Source organism: Oncorhynchus nerka, linkage group LG7, assembly GCF_034236695.1.
Source record: "Oncorhynchus nerka isolate Pitt River linkage group LG7, Oner_Uvic_2.0, whole genome shotgun sequence".
Classification (NCBI taxonomy): domain Eukaryota; kingdom Metazoa; phylum Chordata; class Actinopteri; order Salmoniformes; family Salmonidae; genus Oncorhynchus; species Oncorhynchus nerka.
The window spans coordinates 70,972,058-70,999,915 of NC_088402.1; the positions used below are offsets into that span (position 1 = coordinate 70,972,058).

Below are 27,858 nucleotides of genomic sequence, written 5' to 3' on the forward strand. Positions count from 1 at the left end.
CAATATCACATCCACATATTTTACCTATACATCACAAACATATGTTGATTTTGTGCTTCAGTGTGCACTGCAGAAAAAAACCACAGAAAAAACAATCATAGGTATAACTGTTGACATTGATAACATTACACATTGTCAGTTGTTATGAGGTGTTTATATCATTAGTCTTTATGGTTTATAGTTCAATTGAAGTCCAAATTTCCATCACAGACCATTTTCTCTGAGCTGATCATGAACCTTTTCCTGCTTTGATTTTAGTGTGGTGTACTGTACCATGGTCTCTGGCGAGACAGATGTCACATTTGTTGGATATTTTTATATAATTTATGCATTTTTTTCCCCTCAAATATTTATACTCAACCATATTTTTACCAATAGGACAGGGTACAACACAGGGCCTCTTTATCACAGGACGTCGGTGGCACCTTAATTGGGGAGGACGGTCTCGTGGCTGGAAGGGAGTGTATGTGTTTGATGTATTTGATAACATTCCTACTGATTCTGCTCCAGCCATTACCACGAGACCGTCCTCCCCAATTAAGGTGCCACCGACGTCCTGTGATAAAGAGGCCCTGTGTTGTGCCCTGTGCTATAACGTGAGGCACTAACGTGAGACACTTTGTGTACTATATGTGCCTTTCCTGAAAGAACAATACAGCTATCTGTCTACACATGTACTGTAATTATATTTAAAGACAGTATCTTACATTGAAACAACTTTACCATGTATGAATTATAAGAGACCGAAAAAAACTGAAATGCTACTTGTACATGTCTGTGGTTTGATCACTTGCTCAATAAACTGTAGATGGTTAAATATGTGATAACTGTCATTATGTGTGTTCTCACTCTACCAAAATCTTTATCACTTGGCATTAAGTGCTTCTCAAAGGAATTGTTCAGTGCTGAGCTCTAAATTCCAGATATCACGCGATAAAAACTGGTATAAAACCAATGAACACACTGATGCTGAAGTTAATATCCCCTTGTAGAGAGGTTACAGAATAAAGAATAGAGCCATGATGCACAGACAATACATGAGTCCAAGCGTATTAAAAGGCCTTTATTTCCTATTTGTTTCATACAGAGCTGGTAACACTTATGATAGATCTGTATTGAGTTATTTGGTTCCCTCGATAACTTTACAAGGATCCTCGATGCTCATCCACTGACGGGCCGTGGGCAGTTTGTATAGGAGCAACGTTTTGTGTCCAGTCAAGGGCTAAAGCATGCGATCCACAGTAGGCACAAGTACTGACATGAACACACACACCACAACACTAAGACACGAAGAAACACAGCCAGAGGACACGTAATCTCATGGTCCTCTGAGGCTTAAAGAGGATGAAGAGAAAGAGAGGAGAAAAAAGTATTTTGGAATGCAATTGTAGTATGGAAAATTAGAAATGAAGGAAGAGTTCAAGAGAGAGGGTTGGTACTATTCTGCATGTTTTGGTAGTATATATATATATCCATGTTGTAAACATGAAGGACGACGTTCCTCTAAAAATCAGTATCATTCTGGATCCAAAGGAGCCCCCAGCGAGTCCAGTTCCACAACAACAGCACATTAATGCTAAGACAGAAAAACAGTGAATTCATGGTGGGAAAGTTCAATCATTGTCTTTTCCATTGGTCCTAATGCAGTTTTGCATTCTAAATATAATAGAAACACAACACTAACCTAGTGATTATTACAGTAGAAAGAGGAAACACAAACAGAGACGGGAGAACACACTGTAAGGTGGTGAGTGACCTAGGCCAACTGAGACAACACATTATTGACATGGAAGTTGTATGACTTTTCTGTTATTTCTCTACTTTCTCTCTCTCTCTGAATTGTTGGGAAGGGTCTGTAAGAAAACATTCCCCTGTAAGTCCACACCTTTTGTTGACGAAGCATGTGACAAATCCAATTTGATTTGATATGATGCTCTAGTTTGGAGGGTATCCCTTTGAAAATCACATGGACCTTTTTCATAAAGTACTTGAATAATTCATTTAAAAAGCTTGATAGAAATAAAACAGCTAGTAGTACAAAAGAATAGTAGAACGTAGTGTGTGAATCATCGTGCTCTCAATCCATTGTTCCTTCACCGCTGAGATATAGCCTGCAGTTAGTTTCTAAAGCAGTTGTGCATAAAGTACATATATCAATTTAGGCTTTCAAAAAAATAGGTAATCCTATAATATAAACATTTTAAACCATTGTAAATAAAAACATCTTTGTTAATCACTTTTATTAACACTTAAATGTACACTTAAGAATGGTTTATGTATTCTGGGCATGCAGATATATACGTCTGGTAAGTTGCAGTAGTACTGTGTTTTAGCACTGCAACCTCTAACTTTATAAAGGGCCTATGCTTTTTGTTCTTGTAACATACATACATACATACATACATACATACATACATATACACAAACACACAGTTGTCAGTCGTTTTCCCCATATAGGGAACTGTCCAATGACCGTGGCAGTGTAAAAAGCATTGAAACAATCAAATCTTTTTAATAAAAATGTGCTATATTTGAACCTTTAATCACAGTTATTTTATAATCTAACCTGCATCCGCATCAGTGGAAATATTTGGGCTCTGAAATAGATTCAAACAGATTACTGATGACGATTTCATGGAATTGTAAATATAAATGGATATACTGGCAGTATTTTGGAAAGACACTGAAATCGTCAACTGGATTGAAGTTCCATGTGCATCGGTTTGGTCACAGTTCAAAAGGATTGATTGTGACATTGAGAAGCACCATCAATGATCCCATTATAAAATTGTTGCAAACACCAAACAACACTATGATTATTATTTCAATAGTGTTGCTATTAGAGGAATTGTTGACTTGAAACAGCTGGTTTCCATCAAAGTGTCTAAGATTAGACTGTAGATGATTTATCTTAACTTTACTGTTTACCATGAATGCAACATATGTTGATCAGACAATAATGCTGAGACTTGGCACTGTTACAAGATAGATAGATATTTCTGCCATATCTTTGATCACAATATTATGTCATGTCTGTAAAGCCACTGTGGATGAAAATAGAGGGATCCATACATCGCAGTCAGGGTCCTAAATGAATTGCACTCAGCCCAAGGATCACCAACAGACCAGCCTGACACTCACATTTCAATCATGTAAATGTTCCAGATGACTTCTTCAGGTATTTTCGATAACATCTTGTGAGATAAGAAGAACCATGATTCATACTATCAAAACAAGGCATATACAAATTACATCACTGGAATATATTAGCTCAAATAAAGACAGCTTTAACATCTTCAAAGTAGAAAACAAAATCACATCCACTATACTAAACTCACAACTGCTCTCAGTGCTCAATATTTTGCCTTCTATAATCTAGATGAGTACAGAGTTCTGAACAGAATGTACATGACAAACACTGACCTAGGAAGATTAAGAAGTGTTTTTTTGTTTTTTACAAATCAATAACTAGTTATACAGCAGAGCTCTAAAGAGCTAGTGCTTGAGTATTATGGCTTTAGTTATCTAATTCAACTATCTGTATACACATTCACATATATTTGTGTAATTAGCACTGTAAAATATATATAATTGCAAAGGGTGTCAGGTCATTAAACCAACGCAAAGTAAAACTCCCCCAAAAATGTTTCATGTACAGTAGGGGACTCCAAGCTGTATGTCTAGTTTGGAGATGTGTGGATTCAGTTCTGGTGGGCTCATTAGCATCCTAAATAGTAGGCTTGTAATACATGTTTGTCCAAAAATCAGGTTGATCTTTTTTTACAGTCTTTTTAACCAAATGGTGGATATGTTTCAGCAATGGCACTGATCATTGAAGAGTTCCACTTTGGAATAGTTGTATTTCTTGAACTTGGAGACCCCCTACAATCACTGATGTTTGGCAAGAAGACCAACAGACTTAAATCATCTCAAAGGAAACAATACATAAATAAATACATTTGAAATCAATTATAATTCATCCAAATGAAATCACGAGGATTTAGATAGCAAGCATGCGGCTACATTTTTATCCTACATGAAATCACACACAGTACTTGACGACAAACTTGCTTAAAAGTTTAGGCATGGACAGAATCATATTATTCTAATATATTATGACATTGTCTCCAATAACCCATTTGTGGAAAATAAATACATACCGTATTTGTTTCATTTAGAAAATATACAGTGTATCTTTTTTCCTGCATTGTGTTACAGTATTAAAATGACAAATGACACCCACGTACACAAATTATTTTTGCTTTATCTCTAAAACATGCTATTTTGTACAGTATTTTGTAGAAACATGCAGTATCAACCTGTATGAACTATGTATATAGGCAAAACTACTCACCGATGGGTCGTTTGATTGCTTGCATTTAGTCTTTTCTTTAGTGTTGCTTTTTGAACATAAAGAAACTAAATCAAATGAAATATAAAACATAACTAATCTGACCCCTACTGGACATATACATAAAGATATGGTTGTCCTATAGAGAAAAGCAATACATTAACCAACATTCACTACTGTAATTCCCAAAAGTATAAAAGTTGTCAAACTGTTAAAACATTAAACTGCTTCGCTTGTTCTTAAACACAATCAAGTACTTTTTACCGTCCTTGAAATACATTGCTTTGAACTATTTTGTTGTTTGGAACAAGATGGTGCACAGAGACAGTTCATGTCCCATTACATTACTAGTGTGGCTCCAAAGTCTAATGGCATTTTGCTACGACTTTTACATTTTTTTAATGTCAATTTAATTCAGTCAGATGATCAGTTTTATACTCAAATTTATCTCAAGAGAAAGTCAAAATGTAAAATCACTTATTCAGCGAAGGATCTGAGGAACAGCATTTAATTGAAATGTGTCTTATTCCCAATCAGAAGACTTTTGAATATGTGACCTGACTCAAACTCAGGACATCTCATCACAAAAACTCCATAGATCAAAGAACAATCTACAACCACGTAACATAGAGATATCCAGTATAGTGCAATTAGATTCAGCAGTTTGGCCATCTGTGTATAACATACACATAACGGGAACCTTCCAGATCTTATCCTTTCAATCAAACTTAACAACAACAATTGTCTCAGAGCAATCAAAGTGCATTCACAAGAAAAACAAGGTTAAAATGATCAAAGAAAAACTACAAAAATAATGATTCACTCATAAATTCACTCTTGTTTTTTTACCAGAAATGATTCATCATAAAATAAATTGTTAAATCTCTGGTTTTTGGAGAGTAGAATTAGAACAGAACATTTTGATTTAAAGTGCTTGAGGAATAAAAGTGTTTGACGTTGAAAAGAAAAGAGTGAGTAAAAAACAACACAGCTAATTGGAAGGCGTCCCTGGTAGTTGAGAATTGCTTATTTCATTACTCGGAAGGCTTGTCTCCTTTATGACTGTAAGACGGATACAGGGATTCCTTTGAATAAGTGAAATCCTTGTTGTGAGTCCATGACTAATGGCAGTAGCACTGAACAGGGAGATAGATCCTAAATAGTAGAGGCATTGGAGGGGAAGGTGGTAGATTGCAGGCAGTAGAATAGTAGAATAGACACCTGACAAACAACATTGTGTCAACCAGGGTCTAATTCAGTCCTTGGAGTCTCCACACAGATATTCTCACAGATATGCTCTCTCTTGCATGCATGTAAGTGTCTATCATGGCCCATGTTGGGAAAGCATGCAAGAGAGAAATATCTGTGTGGAAACTCCATGGACTGAATGGGACCTTCCATTCAGTCCTTGGAGTTTCCACACATATATTCTTTCTCTTGCATGCTTTCCCAACATAGGCCATAGTAGACACTTCCAGTGGCTCATAGTCCCTTTATCCTAAACATATTTCACATCTCTACTCTGTTGACTGACAGCCACAAACGGTGTTATTGAGAGACACTCGAGAGACTCTCCTGTTGCCATTTCAGTGATAAATTTAGACTAGTCTTAGATTATGGAAAAATAAACCAATCCAGCACCAGACTGAGATGTTAAAATCATCAAAAACATTATTCTCTGATCATGTTGCGGAGCATTTTGAATAACAACCCGTTTAGAAAAAAAGGCATGAAGTTTCAGTTCTCTCAGTGTACCTGAGAATATGGGTGAGCAGATGAGCTAATGATCAAAAAGGCAGTGTGTTAACAGTGTGGGGTAACTGGATATTGTCTATCTCTACTCTTTACCCAACTCTAGGAATGTAGTTCAAACTAATTGTATCTAGTATGTAGTAAGTAAGTAACTGGCAGGTGTGGAGCATGGTGCAACAATACACCCAAGGAATTAACCTGCTTGTGTTTTTCCTCTATTACATGGCAGTATAAAGCATTTTAAGTATTAAGCAGAATTGAAGCAATGGTGTTTCTAAGGGGAGGAGATGAAAAGGTACAAAATGAGTGAATGTGTGGTTTTACTTCCCTAATCCTCCATCACATTGGACCGCTGTTTTCACACTCTAGGCTCCTATCCTCATGACACAATGTAACTAACTGCAACCCCAATACAAACATCAATTGAGTGATCTTGTGACTGTCTCCTTGTGGAATGAATGTTTTATTTTTTATTATTTTTTGATCATGTCTATTGGGATATAGGTAGGTATCTTTTGTGGTATAGGGTGTAGAATTGGTTGGTGTGTTGGTTTGGAATGTATTATTGGGAGATGTGTAGGACCAGGGGTGAGGAGGATGGGTATGTTTGGGTATGGGTGTTAGTGGGTAGAGGAGGTTTACTTCTTGGCGTTCAGGGCTGCCAGCGAAGCATCAATCTCCTCCTCGGGCTGCAGTGGATGCCACTGGGCGATGGGGCGGCGAGGGTTGGCCAGCATGTCGGACCAGTGCTTCAGCTGGGTGCCAGTCGCCTTGCTGCCCACCCAGATCTTCCCGATTGCGTCGTTTTTACCGATCTTGTCATAATCCAGCACTGTGACCACAGCTTGGATTTTCTAGGGAATGAGAAAAAGCAAGTGTTATATTATTGACATTTAGAAAGATATTACGGAATATAATTGCCCAATTGAATTGTAATTCCATGGTGTACAGTATGTATGCCTTTGGTACTTTGTCCCCTTTCAGCTGTACACTCTTGCATTACTGTCATCTAATTCAATGATACACAAGGGGCATAATTCATTCTGGTTTTAGCATGGCTGTGCTGCGGTCAGGTAGGTAGGTAGGTAGGTAGGTAGGTGGTTAGGTAGGTAGGTGGGTGGGTGGGAAGGTAGGTAGGTAGGTAGGTATGTAGGTGGGTAGGTAGGTAGGTAGGTAGGTGGGTGGGTGGGTAGGTAGGTAGGTGGGTGGGTAGGTAGGTAGGTAGGTGGGTAGGTAGGTGCGTGGGTGGGTAGGTAGGTAGGTAGGTGGGTGGGTGGGTAGGTAGGTAGGTGGGTGGGTAGGTAGGTAGGTAGGTAGGTGGGTAGGTAGGTAGGTGGGTGGGTGGGTAGGTAGGTAGGGTGGGGTGGGTGGGTAGGTGGGTGGGTGGGTAGGTAGGTAGGTGGGTGGGTAGGTAGGTAGGTAGGTGGGTAGGTAGGTGCGTGGGTGGGTAGGTAGGTAGGTAGGTGGGTAGGTAGGTAGGTAGGTGGGTAGGTAGGTAGGTGGGTGGGTAGGTAGGTAGGTAGGTAGGTCTTTTTGAGTGCTTTGTTCATAGCTGTACACTACCTGCATCTGCTCAATAGGAATCTCAAAGCTGAAGGACTCGTTGTAGTATGGATTCAGAGTGTTCTTCTTCACCGTGGTCTTCTTCTTCTTCAGACGCTTGCCGTTCTGCATCAAGTTGATCTTCACATAGGGATCTGCACACAGAGGGATTGATACACACAGCCAGGTATTAAAACAAGCCTGGTATCAGACTCACTATTGGGATTATTAACAAACATGGCTTTATGTCGTTTAATAGATGTATCTTATTGCCTCTGTCACATTGTTTCAGCAGAGTTCAATCATTAAAACACAATACTTCATTACCATCAGGGCTCCAGTAACAAAAGGAACCCAGCAGTGGTTGCAATGCAGTAAACTGCCAGCAGATGGTTGCAGTGCAGTTTAGCTGAAGGGAGTGAAGAGTCGTGGGAACATCAGAGTCAGCACGTGAGCGCAAACTGAATGGCCCCGGAGATTGGCTGCTTGCAATGTAGCCTACAGCAGCTCACCATACAGATCAAAATCATACGGTCGGTTCACAAGGTTTTACTGGATCCTATTTCATGTTATATAATCTAGCCTTTACCACATAATAATGCACAAAGAAACACTCTGAAATAGCTGTATTAATATAGATTTTGGAATATAGATTTGGGTGTCGTACTGTGTGAATAGAGGGATTGCCTCGACCTTGACCAAGGGGACATTGAACCAGGATATGGGAGATACTGTATGCGTGGCTTAAACTCCACTGTTCATCTGTTCAATTGTTTTATTCACAGTGATCATTATGTTTCCATATTTTACCTGACAGTCCTCCCACGTCCATCTTCTTGAGGTTCTTGGCCTCCAGGATACAGATGGTAAGTTTCCCAGCAGTGGGCACATAGCGCAGAGAGATGCAGATATCTCCCAGCTTCTCTTGCTGCGTGTGGGATGGGAGAAGAAGGTAAAGAGGAGAACAAAACCTATTCAATCTAATAATATTCCTCCTCAATGTTCATCCTCATTGTGTGCATGTCTTCCATTCGCACTAAGCAACTCCTAAATATAGGGAACCATTCACACTAAGCAACACCTAACTATAGGGAACCATTCACACTAAGCAACTCCTAAATATAGGGAACCATTCACACTAAGCAACTCCTAAATACATGGAACCATTCACACTAAGCAACTCCTAAATATATGGAACCATTCACACTATGCAACACTAAATATAGGGAAACATTCACACTAAGCAACACCAAATATAGGGAACCATTCACACTAAGCGACATTGACATATAGGGAACCATTCACACTAAGCGACACCTAGATATAGGAAACCATTCACACTAAGTATCACTAAATATAGGGAACCATTCACACTAAGTATCACTAAATATAGGGAACCATTCACACTAAGCAACACCAAATATAGGGAACCATTCACACTAAGCAACACCAAAATATAGGGAACCATTCACACGAAGGAACATCTAAATATAGGGAACCATTCACACGAAGCAACACTAAATATAGGGAACCATTCACACTAAGCAACTTCTAAATATAGGGAACCATTCACACTAAGCAACATCTAAATATAGGGAAACATTCACACTAAGCAACACCTAAATATAGGGAACCATTCACACTAAGCAACACTAAAGATAGGGAACCATTCACACTAAGCAACACTAAATATAGGGAACCATTCAAACTAAGCAACATCTAAATATAGGGAAACATTCACACTAAGCAACACCGAAATATAGGGAACCATTCACACTAAGCAACCCCTAAATATAGGGAACCATTCACACTAAGCAACACTAAATATGGGGAACCATTCACACGAAGCAACACTAAAGATAGGGAACCATTCACACTAAGCAACATCTAAATATAGGGAAACATTCACACTAAGCAACATCTAAATATAGGGAAACATTCACACTAAGCAACACTAAATATAGGGAAACATTCACACTAAGCAACATCTAAATATATGGAAACATTCACACTAAGCAACACTAAATATAGGGAAACATTCACACTAAGCAACATCTAAATATAGGGAAACATTCACACGAAGCAACACCGAAATATAGGGAACCATTCACACTAAGCAACCCCTAAATATAGGGAACCATTCACACTAAGCAACACTAAATATGGGGAACCATTCACACGAAGCAACACTAAAGATAGGGAACCATTCACACTAAGCAACACTAAATATAGGGAACCATTCACACTATGCAACACTAAATATAGGGAACCATTCACACGAAGCAACACCAAATATAGGGAACCATTCACACTAAGCAACATCTAAATATAGGGAAACATTCACACTAAGCAACACCTAAATATAGGGAACCATTCACACTAAGCAACCCCTAAATATAGGGAACCATTCACACTAAGCAACACTAAATATAGGGAACCATTCACACGAAGCAACACCAAATATAGGGAACCATTCACACTAAGCAACACCAAATATAGGGAACCATTCGCACGAAGCAACACTAAAGATAGGGAACCATTCACACTAAGCAACACCAAATATAGGGAACCATTCGCACGAAGCAACACTAAATATAGGGAACCATTCACACTAAGCAACATCTAAATATAGGGAAACATTCACACTAAGCAACACCTAAATATAGGGAACCATTCACACTAAGCAACACTAAATATGATGAACCATTCACACGAAGCAACACTAAAGATAGGGAACCATTCACACTAAGCAACACTAAATATAGGGAACCATTCACACTATGCAACACTAAATATAGGGAACCATTCACTCTAAGCAACACCAAATATAGGGAACCATTCGCACGAAGCAACACTAAATATAGGGAACCATTCACACTAAGCAACTTCTAAATATAGGGAAACATTCACACTAAGCAACACTAAATATAGGGAAACATTCACACTAAGCAACATCTAAATATAGGGAAACATTCACACTAAGCAACATCTAAATATAGGGAAACATTCACACTAAGCAACACTAAATATAGGGAAACATTCACACTAAGCAACATCTAAATATATGGAAACATTCACACTAAGCAACACTAAATATAGGGAACCATTCACACTAAGCAACATCTAAATATAGGGAAACATTCACACTAAGCAACACCGAAATATAGGGAACCATTCACACTAAGCAACCCCTAAATATAGGGAACCATTCACACTAAGCAACACTAAATATGGGGAACCATTCACACGAAGCAACACCAAATATAGGGAACCATTCACACTAAGCAACATCTAAATATAGGGAAACATTCACACTAAGCAACCCCTAAATATAGGGAACCATTCACACTAAGCAACACTAAATATAGGGAACCATTCACACTAAGCAACACTAAATATAGGGAACCATTCACACGAAGCAACACTAAATATAGGGAACCATTCACACTAAGCAACACTAAATATAGGGAACCATTCACACTAAGCAACACAAAATATAGGGAACCATTCGCACGAAGCAACACCAAATATAGGGAACCATTCACACGAAGCAACACCAAATATAGGGAACCATTCACACTAAGCAACACCTACATATAGGGAACCATTCACACTAAGCAACACCTAAATATAGGGAACCATTCACACTAAGCAACACCAAATATAGGGAACCATTCGCACTAAGCAACACCTAAATATAGGGAACCATTCACACTAAGGAACACCAAATATAGGGAATCATTCACACTAAGCAACACTAAATATAGGGAACCATTCACACGAAGCAACACTAAATATAGGGAACCATTCACACGAAGCAACACTAAATATAGGGAACCATTCACACGAAGCAACACTAAATATAGGGAACCATTCACACTAAGCAACACCTAAATATATGGAACCATTCACACTATGCAACACTAAATATAGGGAACCATTCACACTAAGCAACATCTAAATATAAGGAACCATTCACACTAAGCAACTCCTAAATATAAGGAACCATTCACACTAAGCAACACCTAAATATAGGGAACCATTCACACTAAGCAACACTAAATATAAGGAACCATTCACACTAAGCAACACCTAAATATAGGGAACCATTCACACTAAGCAACACTAAATATAAGGAACCATTCACACTAAGCAACACCTAAATATAGGGAACCATTCACACTAAGCAACTCCTAAATATAAGGAACCATTCACACTAAGCAACACCTAAATATAGGGAACCATTCACACTAAGCAACTCCTAAATATAAGGAACCATTCACACTAAGCAACACCTAAATATATGGAACCATTCACACTATGCAACACTAAATATAGGGAACCATTCACACTAAGCAACATCTAAATATAAGGAACCATTCACACTAAGCAACTCCTAAATATAGGGAACCATTCACACTAAGCAACACCTAAATATAGGGAACCATTCACACGAAGCAACACCTAAATATAGGGAACCAATCACACTAAGCAACACCAAATATAGGGAACCATTCACACGAAGCAACACTAAATATAGGGAACCATTCGCACGAAGCAACACTAAATATAGGGAACCATTCACACTAAGCAACATCTAAATATAGGGAACCATTCGCACTAAGCAACACTAAATATAGGGAACCATTCGCACTAAGCAACATCTAAATATAGGGAAACATTCACACTAAGCAACACCTAAATATAGGGAACCATTTACACTAAGCAACCCCTAAATATAGGGAACCATTCACACTAAGCAACACCAAATATTATGAACCATTCACACGAAGCAACACTAAAGATAGGGAACCATTCACACTAAGCAACACTAAATATAGGGAACCATTCACACTATGCAACACTAAATATAGGGAACCATTCACTCTAAGCAACACCAAATATAGGGAACCATTCGCACGAAGCAACACTAAATATAGGGAACCATTCACACTAAGCAACTTCTAAATATAGGGAAACATTCACACTAAGCAACACCAAATATAGGGAACCATTCGCACGAAGCAACACTAAATATAGGGAACCATTCACACTAAGCAACACTAAATATAGGGAACCATTCACACTAAGCAACACTAAATATAGGGAACCATTCACACGAAGCAACACTAAATATAGGGAACCATTCACACTAAGCAACACTAAATATAGGGAACCATTCACACTAAGCAACACTAAATATAGGGAACCATTCACACGAAGCAACACCAAATATAGGGAACCATTCACACTAAGCAACACTAAATATAGGGAACCATTCACACTAAGCAACACTAAATATAGGGAACCATTCACACGAAGCAACACCAAATATAGGGAACCATTCACACGAAGCAACACCAAATATAGGGAACCATTCACACTAAGCAACACCTACATATAGGGAACCATTCACACTAAGCAACACCTAAATATAGGGAACCATTCACACTAAGCAACACCAAATATAGGGAACCATTCGCACTAAGCAACACCTAAATATAGGGAACCATTCACACTAAGGAACACCAAATATAGGAATCATTCACACTAAGCAACACTAAATATAGGGAACCATTCACACGAAGCAACACTAAATATAGGGAACCATTCACACGAAGCAACACTAAATATAGGGAACCATTCACACGAAGCAACACTAAATATAGGGAACCATTCACACTAAGCAACACCTAAATATATGGAACCATTCACACTATGCAACACTAAATATAGGGAACCATTCACACTAAGCAACATCTAAATATAAGGAACCATTCACACTAAGCAACTCCTAAATATAAGGAACCATTCACACTAAGCAACACCTAAATATAGGGAACCATTCACACTAAGCAACACTAAATATAAGGAACCATTCACACTAAGCAACACCTAAATATAGGGAACCATTCACACTAAGCAACACTAAATATAAGGAACCATTCACACTAAGCAACACCTAAATATAGGGAACCATTCACACGAAGCAACACCTAAATATAGGGAACCAATCACACTAAGCAACACCAAATATAGGGAACCATTCACACGAAGCAACACTAAATATAGGGAACCATTCGCACGAAGCAACACTAAATATAGGGAACCATTCACACTAAGCAACATCTAAATATAGGGAACCATTCGCACTAAGCAACACTAAATATAGGGAACCATTCGCACTAAGCAACATCTAAATATAGGGAAACATTCACACTAAGCAACACCTAAATATAGGGAACCATTTACACTAAGCAACCCCTAAATATAGGGAACCATTCACACTAAGCAACACCAAATATGATGAACCATTCACACGAAGCAACACTAAAGATAGGGAACCATTCACACTAAGCAACACTAAATATAGGGAACCATTCACACTATGCAACACTAAATATAGGGAACCATTCACTCTAAGCAACACCAAATATAGGGAACCATTCGCACGAAGCAACACTAAATATAGGGAACCATTCACACTAAGCAACTTCTAAATATAGGGAAACATTCACACTAAGCAACACTAAATATAGGGAAACATTCACACTAAGCAACATCTAAATATAGGGAAACATTCACACTAAGCAACACTAAATATAGGGAAACATTCACACTAAGCAACATCTAAATATATGGAAACATTCACACTAAGCAACACTAAATATAGGGAAACATTCACACTAAGCAACATCTAAATATAGGGAAACATTCACACTAAGCAACACCGAAATATAGGGAACCATTCACACTAAGCAACCCCTAAATATAGGGAACCATTCACACTAAGCAACACTAAATATGGGGAACCATTCACACGAAGCAACACCAAATATAGGGAACCATTCACACTAAGCAACATCTAAATATAGGGAAACATTCACACTAAGCAACCCCTAAATATAGGGAACCATTCACACTAAGCAACACTAAATATAGGGAACCATTCACACTAAGCAACACTAAATATAGGGAACCATTCACACGAAGCAACACTAAATATAGGGAACCATTCACACTAAGCAACACTAAATATAGGGAACCATTCACACTAAGCAACACTAAATATAGGGAACCATTCACACGAAGCAACACCAAATATAGGGAACCATTCACACTAAGCAACACTAAATATAGGGAACCATTCACACTAAGCAACACTAAATATAGGGAACCATTCACACGAAGCAACACCAAATATAGGGAACCATTCACACGAAGCAACACCAAATATAGGGAACCATTCACACTAAGCAACACCTACATATAGGGAACCATTCACACTAAGCAACACCTAAATATAGGGAACCATTCACACTAAGCAACACCAAATATAGGGAACCATTCGCACTAAGCAACACCTAAATATAGGGAACCATTCACACTAAGGAACACCAAATATAGGGAATCATTCACACTAAGCAACACTAAATATAGGGAACCATTCACACGAAGCAACACTAAATATAGGGAACCATTCACACGAAGCAACACTAAATATAGGGAACCATTCACACGAAGCAACACTAAATATAGGGAACCATTCACACTAAGCAACACCTAAATATATGGAACCATTCACACTATGCAACACTAAATATAGGGAACCATTCACACTAAGCAACATCTAAATATAAGGAACCATTCACACTAAGCAACTCCTAAATATAAGGAACCATTCACACTAAGCAACACCTAAATATAGGGAACCATTCACACTAAGCAACACTAAATATAAGGAACCATTCACACTAAGCAACACCTAAATATAGGGAACCATTCACACTAAGCAACACTAAATATAAGGAACCATTCACACTAAGCAACACCTAAATATAGGGAACCATTCACACTAAGCAACTCCTAAATATAAGGAACCATTCACACTAAGCAACACCTAAATATAGGGAACCATTCACACTAAGCAACTCCTAAATATAAGGAACCATTCACACTAAGCAACACCTAAATATATGGAACCATTCACACTATGCAACACTAAATATAGGGAACCATTCACACTAAGCAACATCTAAATATAAGGAACCATTCACACTAAGCAACTCCTAAATATAGGGAACCATTCACACTAAGCAACACCTAAATATAGGGAACCATTCACACTAAGCAACACCTAAATATAGGGAACCAATCACACTAAGCAACACCAAATATAGGGAACCATTCACACGAAGCAACACTAAATATAGGGAACCATTCGCACGAAGCAACACTAAATATAGGGAACCATTCACACTAAGCAACATCTAAATATAGGGAACCATTCGCACTAAGCAACACTAAATATAGGGAACCATTCACACTAAGCAACACCTAAATATAAGGAACCATTCACACTAAGCAACACTAAATATAGGGAACCATTCACACTATGCAACACTAAATATAGGGAACCATTCACACTAAGCAACATCTAAATATAGGGAAACATTCACACTAAGCAACATCTAAATATAGGGAAACATTCACACTAAGCAACACTAAATATAGGGAACCATTCACACTAAGCAACACTAAATATAGGGAACCATTCACACTATGCAACACTAAATATAGGGAACCATTCATACGACGAGGATGAACATCATTCTGAACTGTACAACGTGATACGTATTTCAAAGGACTGAATAAAAGTGGGAGATGGTCTTCAACATTTTACCTCTTCTTTCTCTGCACTGTCCAGGTCCCTCCACTCCTCCAGTGGCTGGGCCAGGTCCAGTTTGTGCAAGGGTAGTTTCACCTCTCCAATGACGTCATGCTTAGAGAAGCGGTCAAAGTCAAAGACCTGCATGACCAAAGTCTTGCCACCCATCTCCTGGAATGGAATCTGAAAAACATCAAAACCCCCATCAAGATCACTTTCTTTTGTAAATGTTAGCCTCTGAAGCCTCTCTAATGTGATTAGTGATGAATTTAGTCTGTCCCTCATTTACGTGAACTGAACTCTCAATTGTAACATGGTGAAACTATTCCTTTTTAAATATTGTTTCCAAAAGAAACATATAATAGTAAAATCACAGTGTAAAAGCAGAAGAGCTGGTTCTACTCCTTTTTGGCAGTTTTCTGGAGTTTTGTGGTGGAAAACTGAGCGGGTCGAGTATAACACGTCAACCTTGTTACCCATAGATAGACAGGTTAGACATTTTTTAACAACTAACCTTTTTTTAAGGTTTCCTTGAATTGCAACTCCCTGTTGCACACAACAAGCTTCCATTCCTGTCATCACAAGGGATTTATGGCTGATTTAAGGTGAAATCGTCAACCCGGTTTCTTTAATTTGCACTTAATAGGCACTTTCTAAAGTACATTTTGTCCAAAATTAAATTAAACAAATTAGAGATTGTTTGAAGGAAATGCATCTGAGCATCTACTAATGCAAGTCTAGGCTCTGCCTCTATTATCGTCCGAGGAGATTCAGTGGTGGAGGCTAGTTGGTATCAGATGCAGGGAGTCTGCAGTGGACTGGGGAATCTCTGTTATCTGAAATACCAGCCCAGCGGATGGATCAGAAGAGAGAGAGCATAGCTGATGCATCAGGCTTTGGGTAACTGGCTGTCTGGCAGGAGTTATGGTCTGGCCAACCATCACAGCTTAGGTATATTAGATTTATCTTTATAATTCTGATACACGTTATATATATAAATATATATGAGAGAGAGAGAGAGAGAGAGAGAGAGAGAGAAATCAAAATACAGTAGCCTACCTTGAAAACAAAGGTCTCATTGAAGGTAGGGTTTAGCGTCTTCTTGTGCACCTTGGTGGTAAAATGCTTCTTCTTGTCTGGGAGGACATAGACCTTGACATAGGGGTCAGAGGTGCCGCCGCTGTCCATGGAGAGGAGATCAGCTGCTTGGAGGAGGCCTACTGTGAGCTAGGGATCAGAGATCAAGGGTAAAAGGGGTCAGTCAATTTGCTCTATGCATGATTAATCAGTCTCAATGTACCCAGACAGTGTCCTCTCACAGTTCCACAGAGACAACCCACAGTTCTTTGAACATATGTTTCTTTGAAGAGATCAAAGAAAGCCCTTACTTTATGCTTGTGTAACACATTACGATGAACATGATAAAGACGCTTTGGTGTGGTGAGGTCTGTCTGTCTGTCTGTCTGTCTGCCTGCCTGCCTGCCTGCCAGCCTGCCTGCCTGTCTGTGCTCCTCAAAGTATCAGTGAACAAATACATTCTCCACAGAAGAGTATGATGACGGAGCAAATGCTGCATAACAGGTCAAGGAAATCCATTCATACGCTGCATATATAACACAAACAAGGAATGGAATCTTTGTAAAAGTTTGACTGATTTGATCTCGAAAGCATAACCGTAGAACGATGGATTGAATCAATCCTTTAGTGTCAGCAAATTCACATTTACAGCTGTCCTTGGCTTTTGGACCAATTCAAAGCTGCATTTCCGAAGGATAAAAAACTCAGCAAATGGCAAAAGTCCATTGCCTTTGAAAGCCGTCATGTGAAAAACTACCTTGGACTAGAGGCTTAGGCAGTTAGCTTTGTTTTTTCCTTTTTACAGCACAGTAAAATTTTCTATTTTTTAAGCTCCGGAGTCGTCAAAAAGCCATCTGCTCAAGTCAAAACACCCACCTTGTTGTCCTGGAAGTCGTAATCTATGGAATACTGAAGCTTCCCAAGCTTTTCTTTCTCCTTCACCTCTTCCTCTTTCTCATCTCCAGTCATACCAGTCTCAGCATCATCTTCATCATAATCATCATCGTCCTGTTTCTGGAATGACAAGGGGGAGGAAGGGGCAGAGTGGGCGTCAGACATTTGAACCAATAGTCAAAAACACCTATAGATTCTTCTTCAGTGGTCCAGTTAGTCACAGCAGCCATCTACCTGCCACTTACCCCCTGCTTGCTTACCCAGATGTTACTAGTGCACATCTTTTCATCGATGACCTTGGTTGCAACATGACTTGATTTCACCATTCCTTGAGTGGACACCATTTTGCTTTTGCACTATATATATATTCATAATTCATTCTTTACTGTATACATTCATTGACATAACATAGAAAGAGATCGATATACTGAATGTCAAAAGGGAAAAAAAGGGCAGTAAAACAGTCAAGATGTAGTCGAGGTTTGCTACAAGGGTAGCCCCAGACAGGACAAATGTTTTATGTTCTTGCTGCAAATCCTGGCATTTTGACATTGATAAAGGTTTGTGTCAAAGTCTACAGAAACAATACAATGCTTGTATTCTGTTTTCTCCTTGTTGCCGGGAACTGCACTCCAACCTCCCAGAAATCTGTTTGCACTATTACTGTCTAAGATTACACCTCCACTGACATAATCATCGTAATTACTTTAATTACTGAAAAATCGACACTAATCTACAGCAGATAAGAGCTCATAACTCCTGCTAATACACATTGCGTGTTACAGATGTATTGTACAGTATCTCTAGTTATAAGGAACATTTACAAATCCCAGTGTCAGCTCATATGATAATATAATTAGCCAAATAGCTAACCATGACATCATCGTAGAATTACTGACCTTTAAGGGATTTTTTGCCTAACTTCTAATGCATTTCTTTTATATTGTCCTCGACACATACTGTACATTACTTAATAATGTCAATTAGTAGGGCCATGCTATTTATCGCAGAGCTTACCCTGGAAGAGGAACTGGGGCAGACTGCAGCTCATTCTGTTGTATTCCATTCACACACAAACACAGACCCAATTACTAACCCATTCACACAAACACACTGTATTCTACATATTATATTCACCCTTGCATACACAGCCTTGCATACATAATATACCTCACATCTACTGAGCAAACATTTAACTAACAACAAGCACACATAAGCACACACTCACATGCCAAGGCTCTCGCATGCAGGCTTGCAGAAAAACTCACCCACTCTTCAAACACACGTTCAAACACAAACACACACACACACACACCATCTCCTTATAGTGGCATTCTGTACATTTGTTGCGGTAAATGCTTTACATTCGAGCATGCCAGGTCAATCAATGCAGGAGAATACAGTAGTCTTTAAATAATGTGAATGAAATGACTCAGCCTTTTTCAGTCTCCTATAGTCTCAATAATGACTCCTGATGTGCATTAAAGTAATGTATCAATGTCAGTAATATTTTTGTTAGTCAAGATTGCGTACTTTGCAATCCTGAAAAACTCTGTGTACACTCTTAGGAAAAAAGTGCTATCTAGAACCTTAAAGGGTTCTTCGGCTGTCCCCATAGGAGGACCCTTTGAATAACTTTTGGGGATTCCATGTAGGTTCTACCTGGAACCAAAAAGGGTTCTCCTATGGGGACAGCCAAAGAACCCTTTTGGAACCCTTTTTCCTTAGAGTGTTCGTGAAAATTGCACATCCATGAGAAGTAATGCTATATTGGAGAGCTCCAGTCTAAATCATACCATACATGCAGTGGGATTCAAAGATTACAGAAAGGTATGTCCAAAAGTATGTCCCCATCATCATAACTACGATAACTTTTCATTTGTGAGCTCACATTCTGCAAGGAATTCTGAAATCAAAACTGTAGGCAGCCAATTGAAGTACCAGGGTTTAGATTTGAATCATGCTGTCTAAAGAGAATTCAAATGTGTCTCACATTATTACCAGTAGGCAAACTTTCTGACCCCCATTCTTTTCCACTGACACCACTGCTCCAGGGAGAAAGGGAAATGTTGATTATAACCTAATGGGTCAGCGTCATCTTGGGTCATCCAGGATAGTTACTCTCAAGTCAAGTTGTGGCCATTCAATGATACCTTCTGAAAAGGTTGGTCTTTGTCAAGAGATAAAAAACACTGTCTCACCTTGATCTCTGAGCATGTTTGCACAGCTGAATTTATGATGTAGAAATTATGTATGAATTTCACACTGAAAGCATGGAAAAGACTAGTATTATAGTTACTGTAAGAGACTATGAACAATAATGTGCTTCATTAGGTAATTTGATTGTGGAGACATGTTCATAAATCTCAGCGGGTAATGTTTCCCCCATTATTTGACAATAGCCAACCTCACCCTTTGCACATGCATGTTAGTGATCTCTAGTGGGTTGCCTCAGTGCACTCGTCATCATTCAGAGGCTCAACCATAGGATGAGTTGCAAGTTCATTTCAAAAACATTTAAAACATTTCCACTTTCAGAGGTCTTATAGTTTGTTTGTTTTATCTTTTGCCCAAAATTGCAACCTCTCCATGGATACTCAAGACATCATCATGGCAGTCGGTGCGGTAGCATATCAAATCAATAGACTTGCAAAGCAGCTTAATCTTTCCCATAGCTACACCCTCAAGCACCCACAGCACCTAAGCTTGCAAGACATAGAAAGCCATAGCACCCATTGTAATAATCGCCAATCCCCTTCCACAAGCCCAGCCCACCCCCATCTTTCCCCTGCCCTACGCTTAAACAGAGGCCAGAGGTGCGCCTTGTGCCGTCAGACCTACCGTATACAGAGAAGTCCACCACAGTCAAGATACACGGAGCACACATAAGACACAAAGCAGGAAGGAGGAGAGCAGGGAGAAAGGAAGAGATTGAACTCACAGCAGACACCATAGAGGGAAATGAGAGCAGAGGCAGAGTCAACGACTACACTATAGGACAGGAAAAATGACAGTGCTAGAACCCCACTAAGGCCAGCTCTAAACTAGAGGCCGTGTGTTTTATTTAACCATCAGTTTGGGGATCTTGCTGTTGTTGTTGTTGAAGAATGTTCAATTGAACCAAAATGTAATCTGTAAAATGATCGATTATGCACTAGACTAGAACATTTAGCCCCACAATGTCGCTACGGGCTGTTTAGAATTAGAATTTTGGCATGACTATTCTGTGCTAATTGGTAAGCATTATATATTCCATCAACAATAGTATAATTCCCCCATGCAAAAGAGCCCAGCTGTGTCATTTTTCACCCTGGTCCCAAAGCACAACAGAAAGCACCACTAACATGTCTGACAAATACAATATATAACAACAAGAAATGAAGAAGGAAGGGGGGGGTATTTTCTAGAGATTTTGACAGTTCAATGATGGGCTAAATGACTTACTAAATATATACAATGTTATGAATTCTAAAATGGCTAGACAGGGCTCTATTTTCACTATGCCATCCACTGAGTGATGTGGTTGTCAATTATGGGACAATAGGTTCTCTATGCTGTTATTGGCAAATATTCTACATAAAGAACAGCTTTAAGTTGGGTGTTAGTTCCCAATGTATTTATTCTGATTTATAACTATACAATTACCCCCCCCTCTGGCTTGAACATACCTCTCCTCCTTTCATGTTCGTCATGCCCATTTCCCCCTTCCCTTTCTTGCCCTTCTTGTTCTTCTTTTTCTTGCAACAGCACTTCTTAACGATGCAGAAGCAGCAGGTGAGAATCAGGGTAGCAGCTACAACTGCAATGGCGATGATGGCCCATGATGGCACTAAGATACACACACACACACACACAAACGCACACACAGAAACATACACAAACACACACAAACAAAAAACAATTAGGTAACAATTAGATTTGGTGCAAATGAGATTTTCAGAGAATGCCATTCGCAACGATACCGCCTGATCAATACATAATAAGGGCCTAAAGTGGATGTCACTGCCTTCAGGGGGAGAACAGATCTATAGTGAACAAAAATATAAACGCAACATGCAACAATGTCAAAGACTTTACTGAGTTACAGTTCAAATAAGGAAAGCAGTCAGTTGAAAATAATGAATTAGGCTCAAATCTATGGATTTCACATGACTGGGAAAACAGATATGCATCTGTTGGTCACAGATACCTTTAAAAAAAGGTAGGGGTGTGGATAAGAAAACCAGTCAGTATCTGGTGTGACCACCATTTGCCTTATGCAGTGCGACACATCTCCTTCGCATAGAGTTAACAGGTTGTTGATTGTGGCCTGTGGAATGTTGTCCCACTCCTCTTCAATGGCTGTGCGAAGTTACCAGATATTGGAGGGAACTGGAACACGCTGTCGTACACGTCAATCCAGAGCATCCCAAACCGCTCGCCCCTACGATGGTCTGCAGTTGTGAGGCCGGTTGGATCTACTGCCAAATTCTCGAAAACAACGTTGCAGGCGGCTTATGGTAGAGAAATTAACATTAAATTCTCTGGCACAGCTCTGGTGGACATTCCCGCAGTCAGTATACCAATTGCAACATTGTGTTGTGTGGCAAACTGCATGTTTTAGAGTGGCCTTTTATTGTCCCCAGCATAAAGTGCACCAGTGCAATGATCATGTGTTTAATCAGCTTCTTGATATGCAGCATCTGTCAGGTGGATGGATTATCTATCTTGACAAAGGAGAAATGCTCACTAACAGGGAAGTAAACAAATTTGTGCATAACACAATGTAAAATTTCTATGATCTTATATTTCAGCTCATGAAACATGGGCCTAACACTTTACATGTTACGTTTATATTTTTGTTCAGTGTAATTATCAATAAAAGTCATGCAAACTCATCTGGATAGGTGTGGGTGTTAGGTACTGTGCAACGTCCAGACAGGCACTCACATGGGATCTTGTCAATCTCATTGAGGAACTTATTCTTGATGTCGTCAAAATCGCCGTTTTTGACGGCCTCTGTGGAGTTGTCAGCTGCGGTGGAGGCCACAGGGCCAGGGGCAACAGTTAAGACTGCAGCCCCAGTGGGCTCCGGTCCGACCATGGCTTCAGGTTTCTTCTTGAACAGGTTCCACTTCATCCTAGACGGCTAGGCCACACACACAGTCCTTGTGAATAGAGAGAGGGCTGTTAACACAGTTGTAAATGAGTCCTACATGTACATAACATTCTGGACTCCAAAAGTCTTGATTATAAGTATAGTAAGGTCATATCTAGTGAAAGAGAGTGACCTGGATCTAAGTATTTGACTGATTTGTGACTCACTGACACTGCCCCGGGTTAGAGGGGAATAAAGCATCCCAAAAGTTAACACGGAGAGGAACATGGAGATTAACATGGAGATGTAAATGGGGAGGAACCTGGAGATGTAAATGGGGGTGAACATGGAGATGAATATGGGGGTGAACATGGGGGTGAACATGGAGATGTAAATGGGGGTGAACATGGGGATGAACATGGAGATGTAAATGGGGGTGAACATGGAGATGAACATGGGGTGAACATGGAGATGTAAATGGGGGTGAACATGGAGATGAACATGGGGGTGAACATGGAGATGTAAATGGGGGTGAACATGGGGGTGAACATGGAGATGTAAATGGGGGTGAACATGGAGATGTAAATGGGGGTGAACATGGAGATGTAAATGGGGCTGAACATGGGGATGTAAATGGGGGTGAACATGGAGATGTAAATGGGGGTGAACATGGAGATGTAAATGGGGGTGAACATGGGGATGAACATGGAGATGTAAATGGGGGTGAACATGGGGATGAACATGGAGATGTAAATGGGGATGAACATGGAGATGTAAATGGGGGTGAACATGGAGATGTAAATGGGGGTGAACATGGGGATGAACATGGAGATGTAAATGGGGGTGAACATGGGGATGAACATGGAGATGTAAATGGGGATGAACATGGAGATGTAAATGGGGGTGAACATGGAGATGAACATGGAGATGTAAATGGGGGTGAACATGGAGATGAACATGGAGATGGTTCTGTAAAGTTACAGAACCAGACAGATAATGAATATATACATGGAATGCAATGAATAGAGCAGGATTAATGTAGGCATATTAAATGGACTACAGAGAATAAAAATGGAACAGAACTGCAATAGCACAATGGGTAAGGACTGTATTTAATAACCAGGTATTACATAAACGTACAATAATAACAACAGCAGTTAACGCCAACTATACAAATGGGCAACATACACATGGAAATGACACTAAAGGTAATAATAGCCAATACCAATATCAACTTCAGCATGTAACATTGTATGAGATACGTAGTGATATACAAAGCCAAACTAAACAACAACAACAACTTACTCTGTGTTCACGCATCCCATGCACATATGTCCACCCACATTTCAATAACAAAGCTGTCACCAGGGCAAGGAATCAAACTGCGACAAACAGCAGCTGAGTGTGATCCTCCATGTGTCAAAATAATGTTAGACAGAGCAAGAGCCGGATTTAAATCAAACTTTATCTATCACATGCGCCGGATACAGGTGTAACTGTTACGCCCCTGAAAACAGGGGAGAAATAATCACAAGAGTGATACGGTGTTGTATTCTCAATTGAACTTTTAGTTCAATGAGAAAAGACCGCGATTTCCCCAGGAATATGGGTGGAGACCAGAGCAATCGATCTCCGGCTCATAGATTAAGAGGATTTCGTAGATCACAGATTAACACTTTTAGGCAGCACAAAATAAAGTAATCAATATAACGTTTACACATTACTCACAATTCGTACCCTTTGTACGCTTGACGGATTTGAACTTTAACACAATTATATGAATGTTATCAATCTCTATCAACCAATACTGAATGCATCTTTTTAACCTTAGATGTTTTAAGATCCTCACATACTATGAACTTACTAATACTTTTTAATGTATAACGGGCTATGAATATTTCCTTTAACCTGTCACATAACCTTATTGTGAAATGCTTAGTTATGCAGTTCAAGGAATAGAGTTAAGAACATATTTAGTAAATAAATAAGTAAAAAAATGTAAAATAATAAGAAGAGTAACACAATAAAATAACAATAACGAGGCTATTTACCGGGGATACTGGTACCGAGTCAATGTGCGGGGTTACAGGCTAGTCGAGGCAATTTGTACATATAGGTAGGGTTAAAGTGACTATGCATAGATAATAAACAGCGAGTAGCAGGGGAAGGGGGGGGCAATGTAAATAGTCCGGGTGGCCATTTTATTAATTGTTCAGCAGTCTTATGGCTTCGGGGTAGAAGCTGTTAAGGAACCTTTTGGTCCTAGACTTGGTGCTCCGGTATCGCTTACCTTGCGGGAGCAGAGAGAATAGTCTACGAATTGGTTGACTAGAGTCATTTGGGCCTTTTTTGGGCCTTTCTCTGACACCACCTAGAATATAGGTCCTGGATGGCAGAAAGCTTGGCTCCAATGATATACTGGGCCGTACGCATTACCATCTGTGGCGCCTTACGGTCAGATGCCGAGCAGTTGTCATACCAGGTAGTGATGCAACCGGTCAGGATGCTCTCGATGGTGAACTTTTTGAGGATCTGGGGACCTATGCCAAATCTTTTCAGTCTCCTGAGGGGGAAAAGGTATTGTCGTGCCCTCTTCATGACTGTCTTGGTGTGTTTGGACCATGTTAGTTTGTTGGTGATGTGGTGATGTGGACACCAAGGAACTCAAAACTCTTGACCTGCTCCACTACAGCTCTGTTGATGTTATTGGGGGCCTTTCGGCTCGCCTTTTCCTGTAGTCCACAATCGGCTCCTTTGTCTTGCTCACATTGAGCGAGAGGTTATTGTCCTGGCACCACACTGCCAGATCTCTGACCTCCCTATAGGCTGTCTTGTCATTGATCAGGCTGTTGTGTTGTCAGCTAACTTAATGAAGGTGTTGGAGTCGTGCCTGGCCACGCAGTCATGGGTGAACAGGGAGTACAGGAGGGGACTAAGCACACACCCCTTAGGGGCCCCAGTGTTGAGGATCAGCGTGGCAGATGTGTTGTTGCCTACACTTACCACCTGGGGGTGTACCGTCAGGAAGACCAGGATCCAGTTGCAAAGGGAGATGTTTAGTCCCAGGGTCCTTAGCTTAGTGATGAAGGGGCTTCGAAGAGGGGCTTTGAAGGTAGAAAAACATAATGAGTTCATTAAAATTATTTCTGATTTCATTAAAGCCATGAGGATATGGGCAAACAAAAAGGATTTTTCATTTCTCAAACGCCAATTCTCTTGTCCACTGACGGAGATCCTGTCTGTCTCTATTGCTGCATGTGAATAATTGAATGAAGCTGACAGAAAGGATAAGCTTTATATTATTCAAATGGACTAAGACTAGTTATAAATGTAGTATGGCGACGTTATGCAAGTTAATGTTGCGTAAGACAAATGGCTTGTGGAAAGACCGCAACTACTAAAGTGAAAGAACACCATAAGGGGATAACAAATGATGAACGTTGAAATAATGTGTTCTCTTTGCAGTGAGTCATCAGACATAGTTAATTGTGTATTTTTTAAAACTATTTCTGGAACATTTCAGTTAAAAAAATAAAGGTTAGTGAAGAGGGACATTTTTCACATATCTATAGTAATATTTAAACACTCTAGTGTGTTAGTTTTTTAAGAAAGTTTGGATAAATAACTTGTATTGGTTTGGGGAGAGATCACATTACATGTATATTTTCTCTCTGGGGAAGGTGTTCAGTCTACTGACAGGCGCTATGCTGTTCCATCATGCCATCCATGTCACAGTGTTTTCCTAATCGATCTCGCCTAATCGATTCCCTCCGATCTTGTTCATCCTTGATGCTCTGTCTCAAGAGTGTTGAGGCAGAAACTGTCTAGATTTCATTGCTTTTGCATGTAAACATATTCAATCTTTAGACAAGATAACCGGAAAGACCTTGAATGTTCCGCCGGCCTGTAAACCAGGAATGCTGGAGGGATGAGCTGTCTGTACTTGCTCTTCCCAAAATGTATAGTAATTAACGACATCCAGACACTGGGTGAATAACACAGTGTGGATTATCCATCTGTGTAGGCAAACCATTCAAATTCTTACAAATAATGGCCTGCTTCCACTGATTGGGTGTGGGGCATGTCTGTTACAAACCATGTCTGTTACAAAATATGCCAAAAGTGTGATGGACTATATCAGGGGGGAGACGTTGTTAAAAATGAGGTATGTGTATAGCAACAGTCATCATTGTCCATTTCTTGGCTGAGCAGCCTTAGTATGGGGTGTTTGGGTTGTATTAACAACAACCCAGTGATAATCACCAGCCAGCCAGGCTCTAAGGCGGGTAGATTTATCCCTCTGTTTGACCCTCACGGCAGACTAAGCCAGGCAGAATTGAATTAACATTGGCAGAGATGGCGTGGAGGAGCGTTTTATCTCCTCTCCTCTCGAAGGGCAGCGGGGTAGTGGGCCCTGGAGGGGCTCGGAGGACCAGGGTTAGTCTACTGCTTTATGGCAGCCATTACCCCTGCTTTATGATCAGTTCTCACCACTCA

The 27,858-nt window shown here is 39.7% G+C and overlaps 2 protein-coding genes across 6 annotated transcripts in view; one reads left to right on the forward strand and one right to left on the reverse strand.

The window, feature by feature from the left end:
* LOC115132302 (protein phosphatase 1 regulatory subunit 12B-like) overlaps positions 1-821 on the forward strand; it is a 40,354-nt gene extending 39,533 nt beyond the window's left edge. For both annotated transcript variants that reach the window (XM_029664796.2, XM_029664799.2), the window contains one exon: positions 1-821. This exon is cut by the window's left edge and continues 406 nt beyond it. The gene's annotated coding sequence lies outside the window, so the exon portion shown is untranslated.
* A 227-nt stretch (positions 822-1,048) lies between these two features.
* The window catches only part of LOC115132303 (synaptotagmin-2-like), a 94,970-nt gene continuing 68,160 nt past the window's right edge, over positions 1,049-27,858 (reverse strand). For 2 of the 4 annotated variants that reach the window (XM_029664803.2, XM_029664808.2), the window contains 9 exons: positions 26,365-26,465; positions 23,214-23,431; positions 21,953-22,113; positions 18,267-18,404; positions 17,373-17,540; positions 16,329-16,496; positions 8,456-8,573; positions 7,667-7,800; positions 1,049-6,957 (listed from right to left, as the gene is read on the reverse strand). In XM_029664803.2, the coding sequence (XP_029520663.1) occupies positions 6,742-6,957; positions 7,667-7,800; positions 8,456-8,573; positions 16,329-16,496; positions 17,373-17,540; positions 18,267-18,404; positions 21,953-22,113; positions 23,214-23,403 (1,293 nt within the window). In that variant the 5' untranslated portion in view covers positions 23,404-23,431; positions 26,365-26,465 and the 3' untranslated portion in view covers positions 1,049-6,741. The remainder of the gene's footprint in view (positions 6,958-7,666; positions 7,801-8,455; positions 8,574-16,328; positions 16,497-17,372; positions 17,541-18,266; positions 18,405-21,952; positions 22,114-23,213; positions 23,432-26,364; positions 26,466-27,858) is intronic. The other 2 variants (XM_029664806.2, XM_029664810.2) reach the window with 1 other exon arrangement.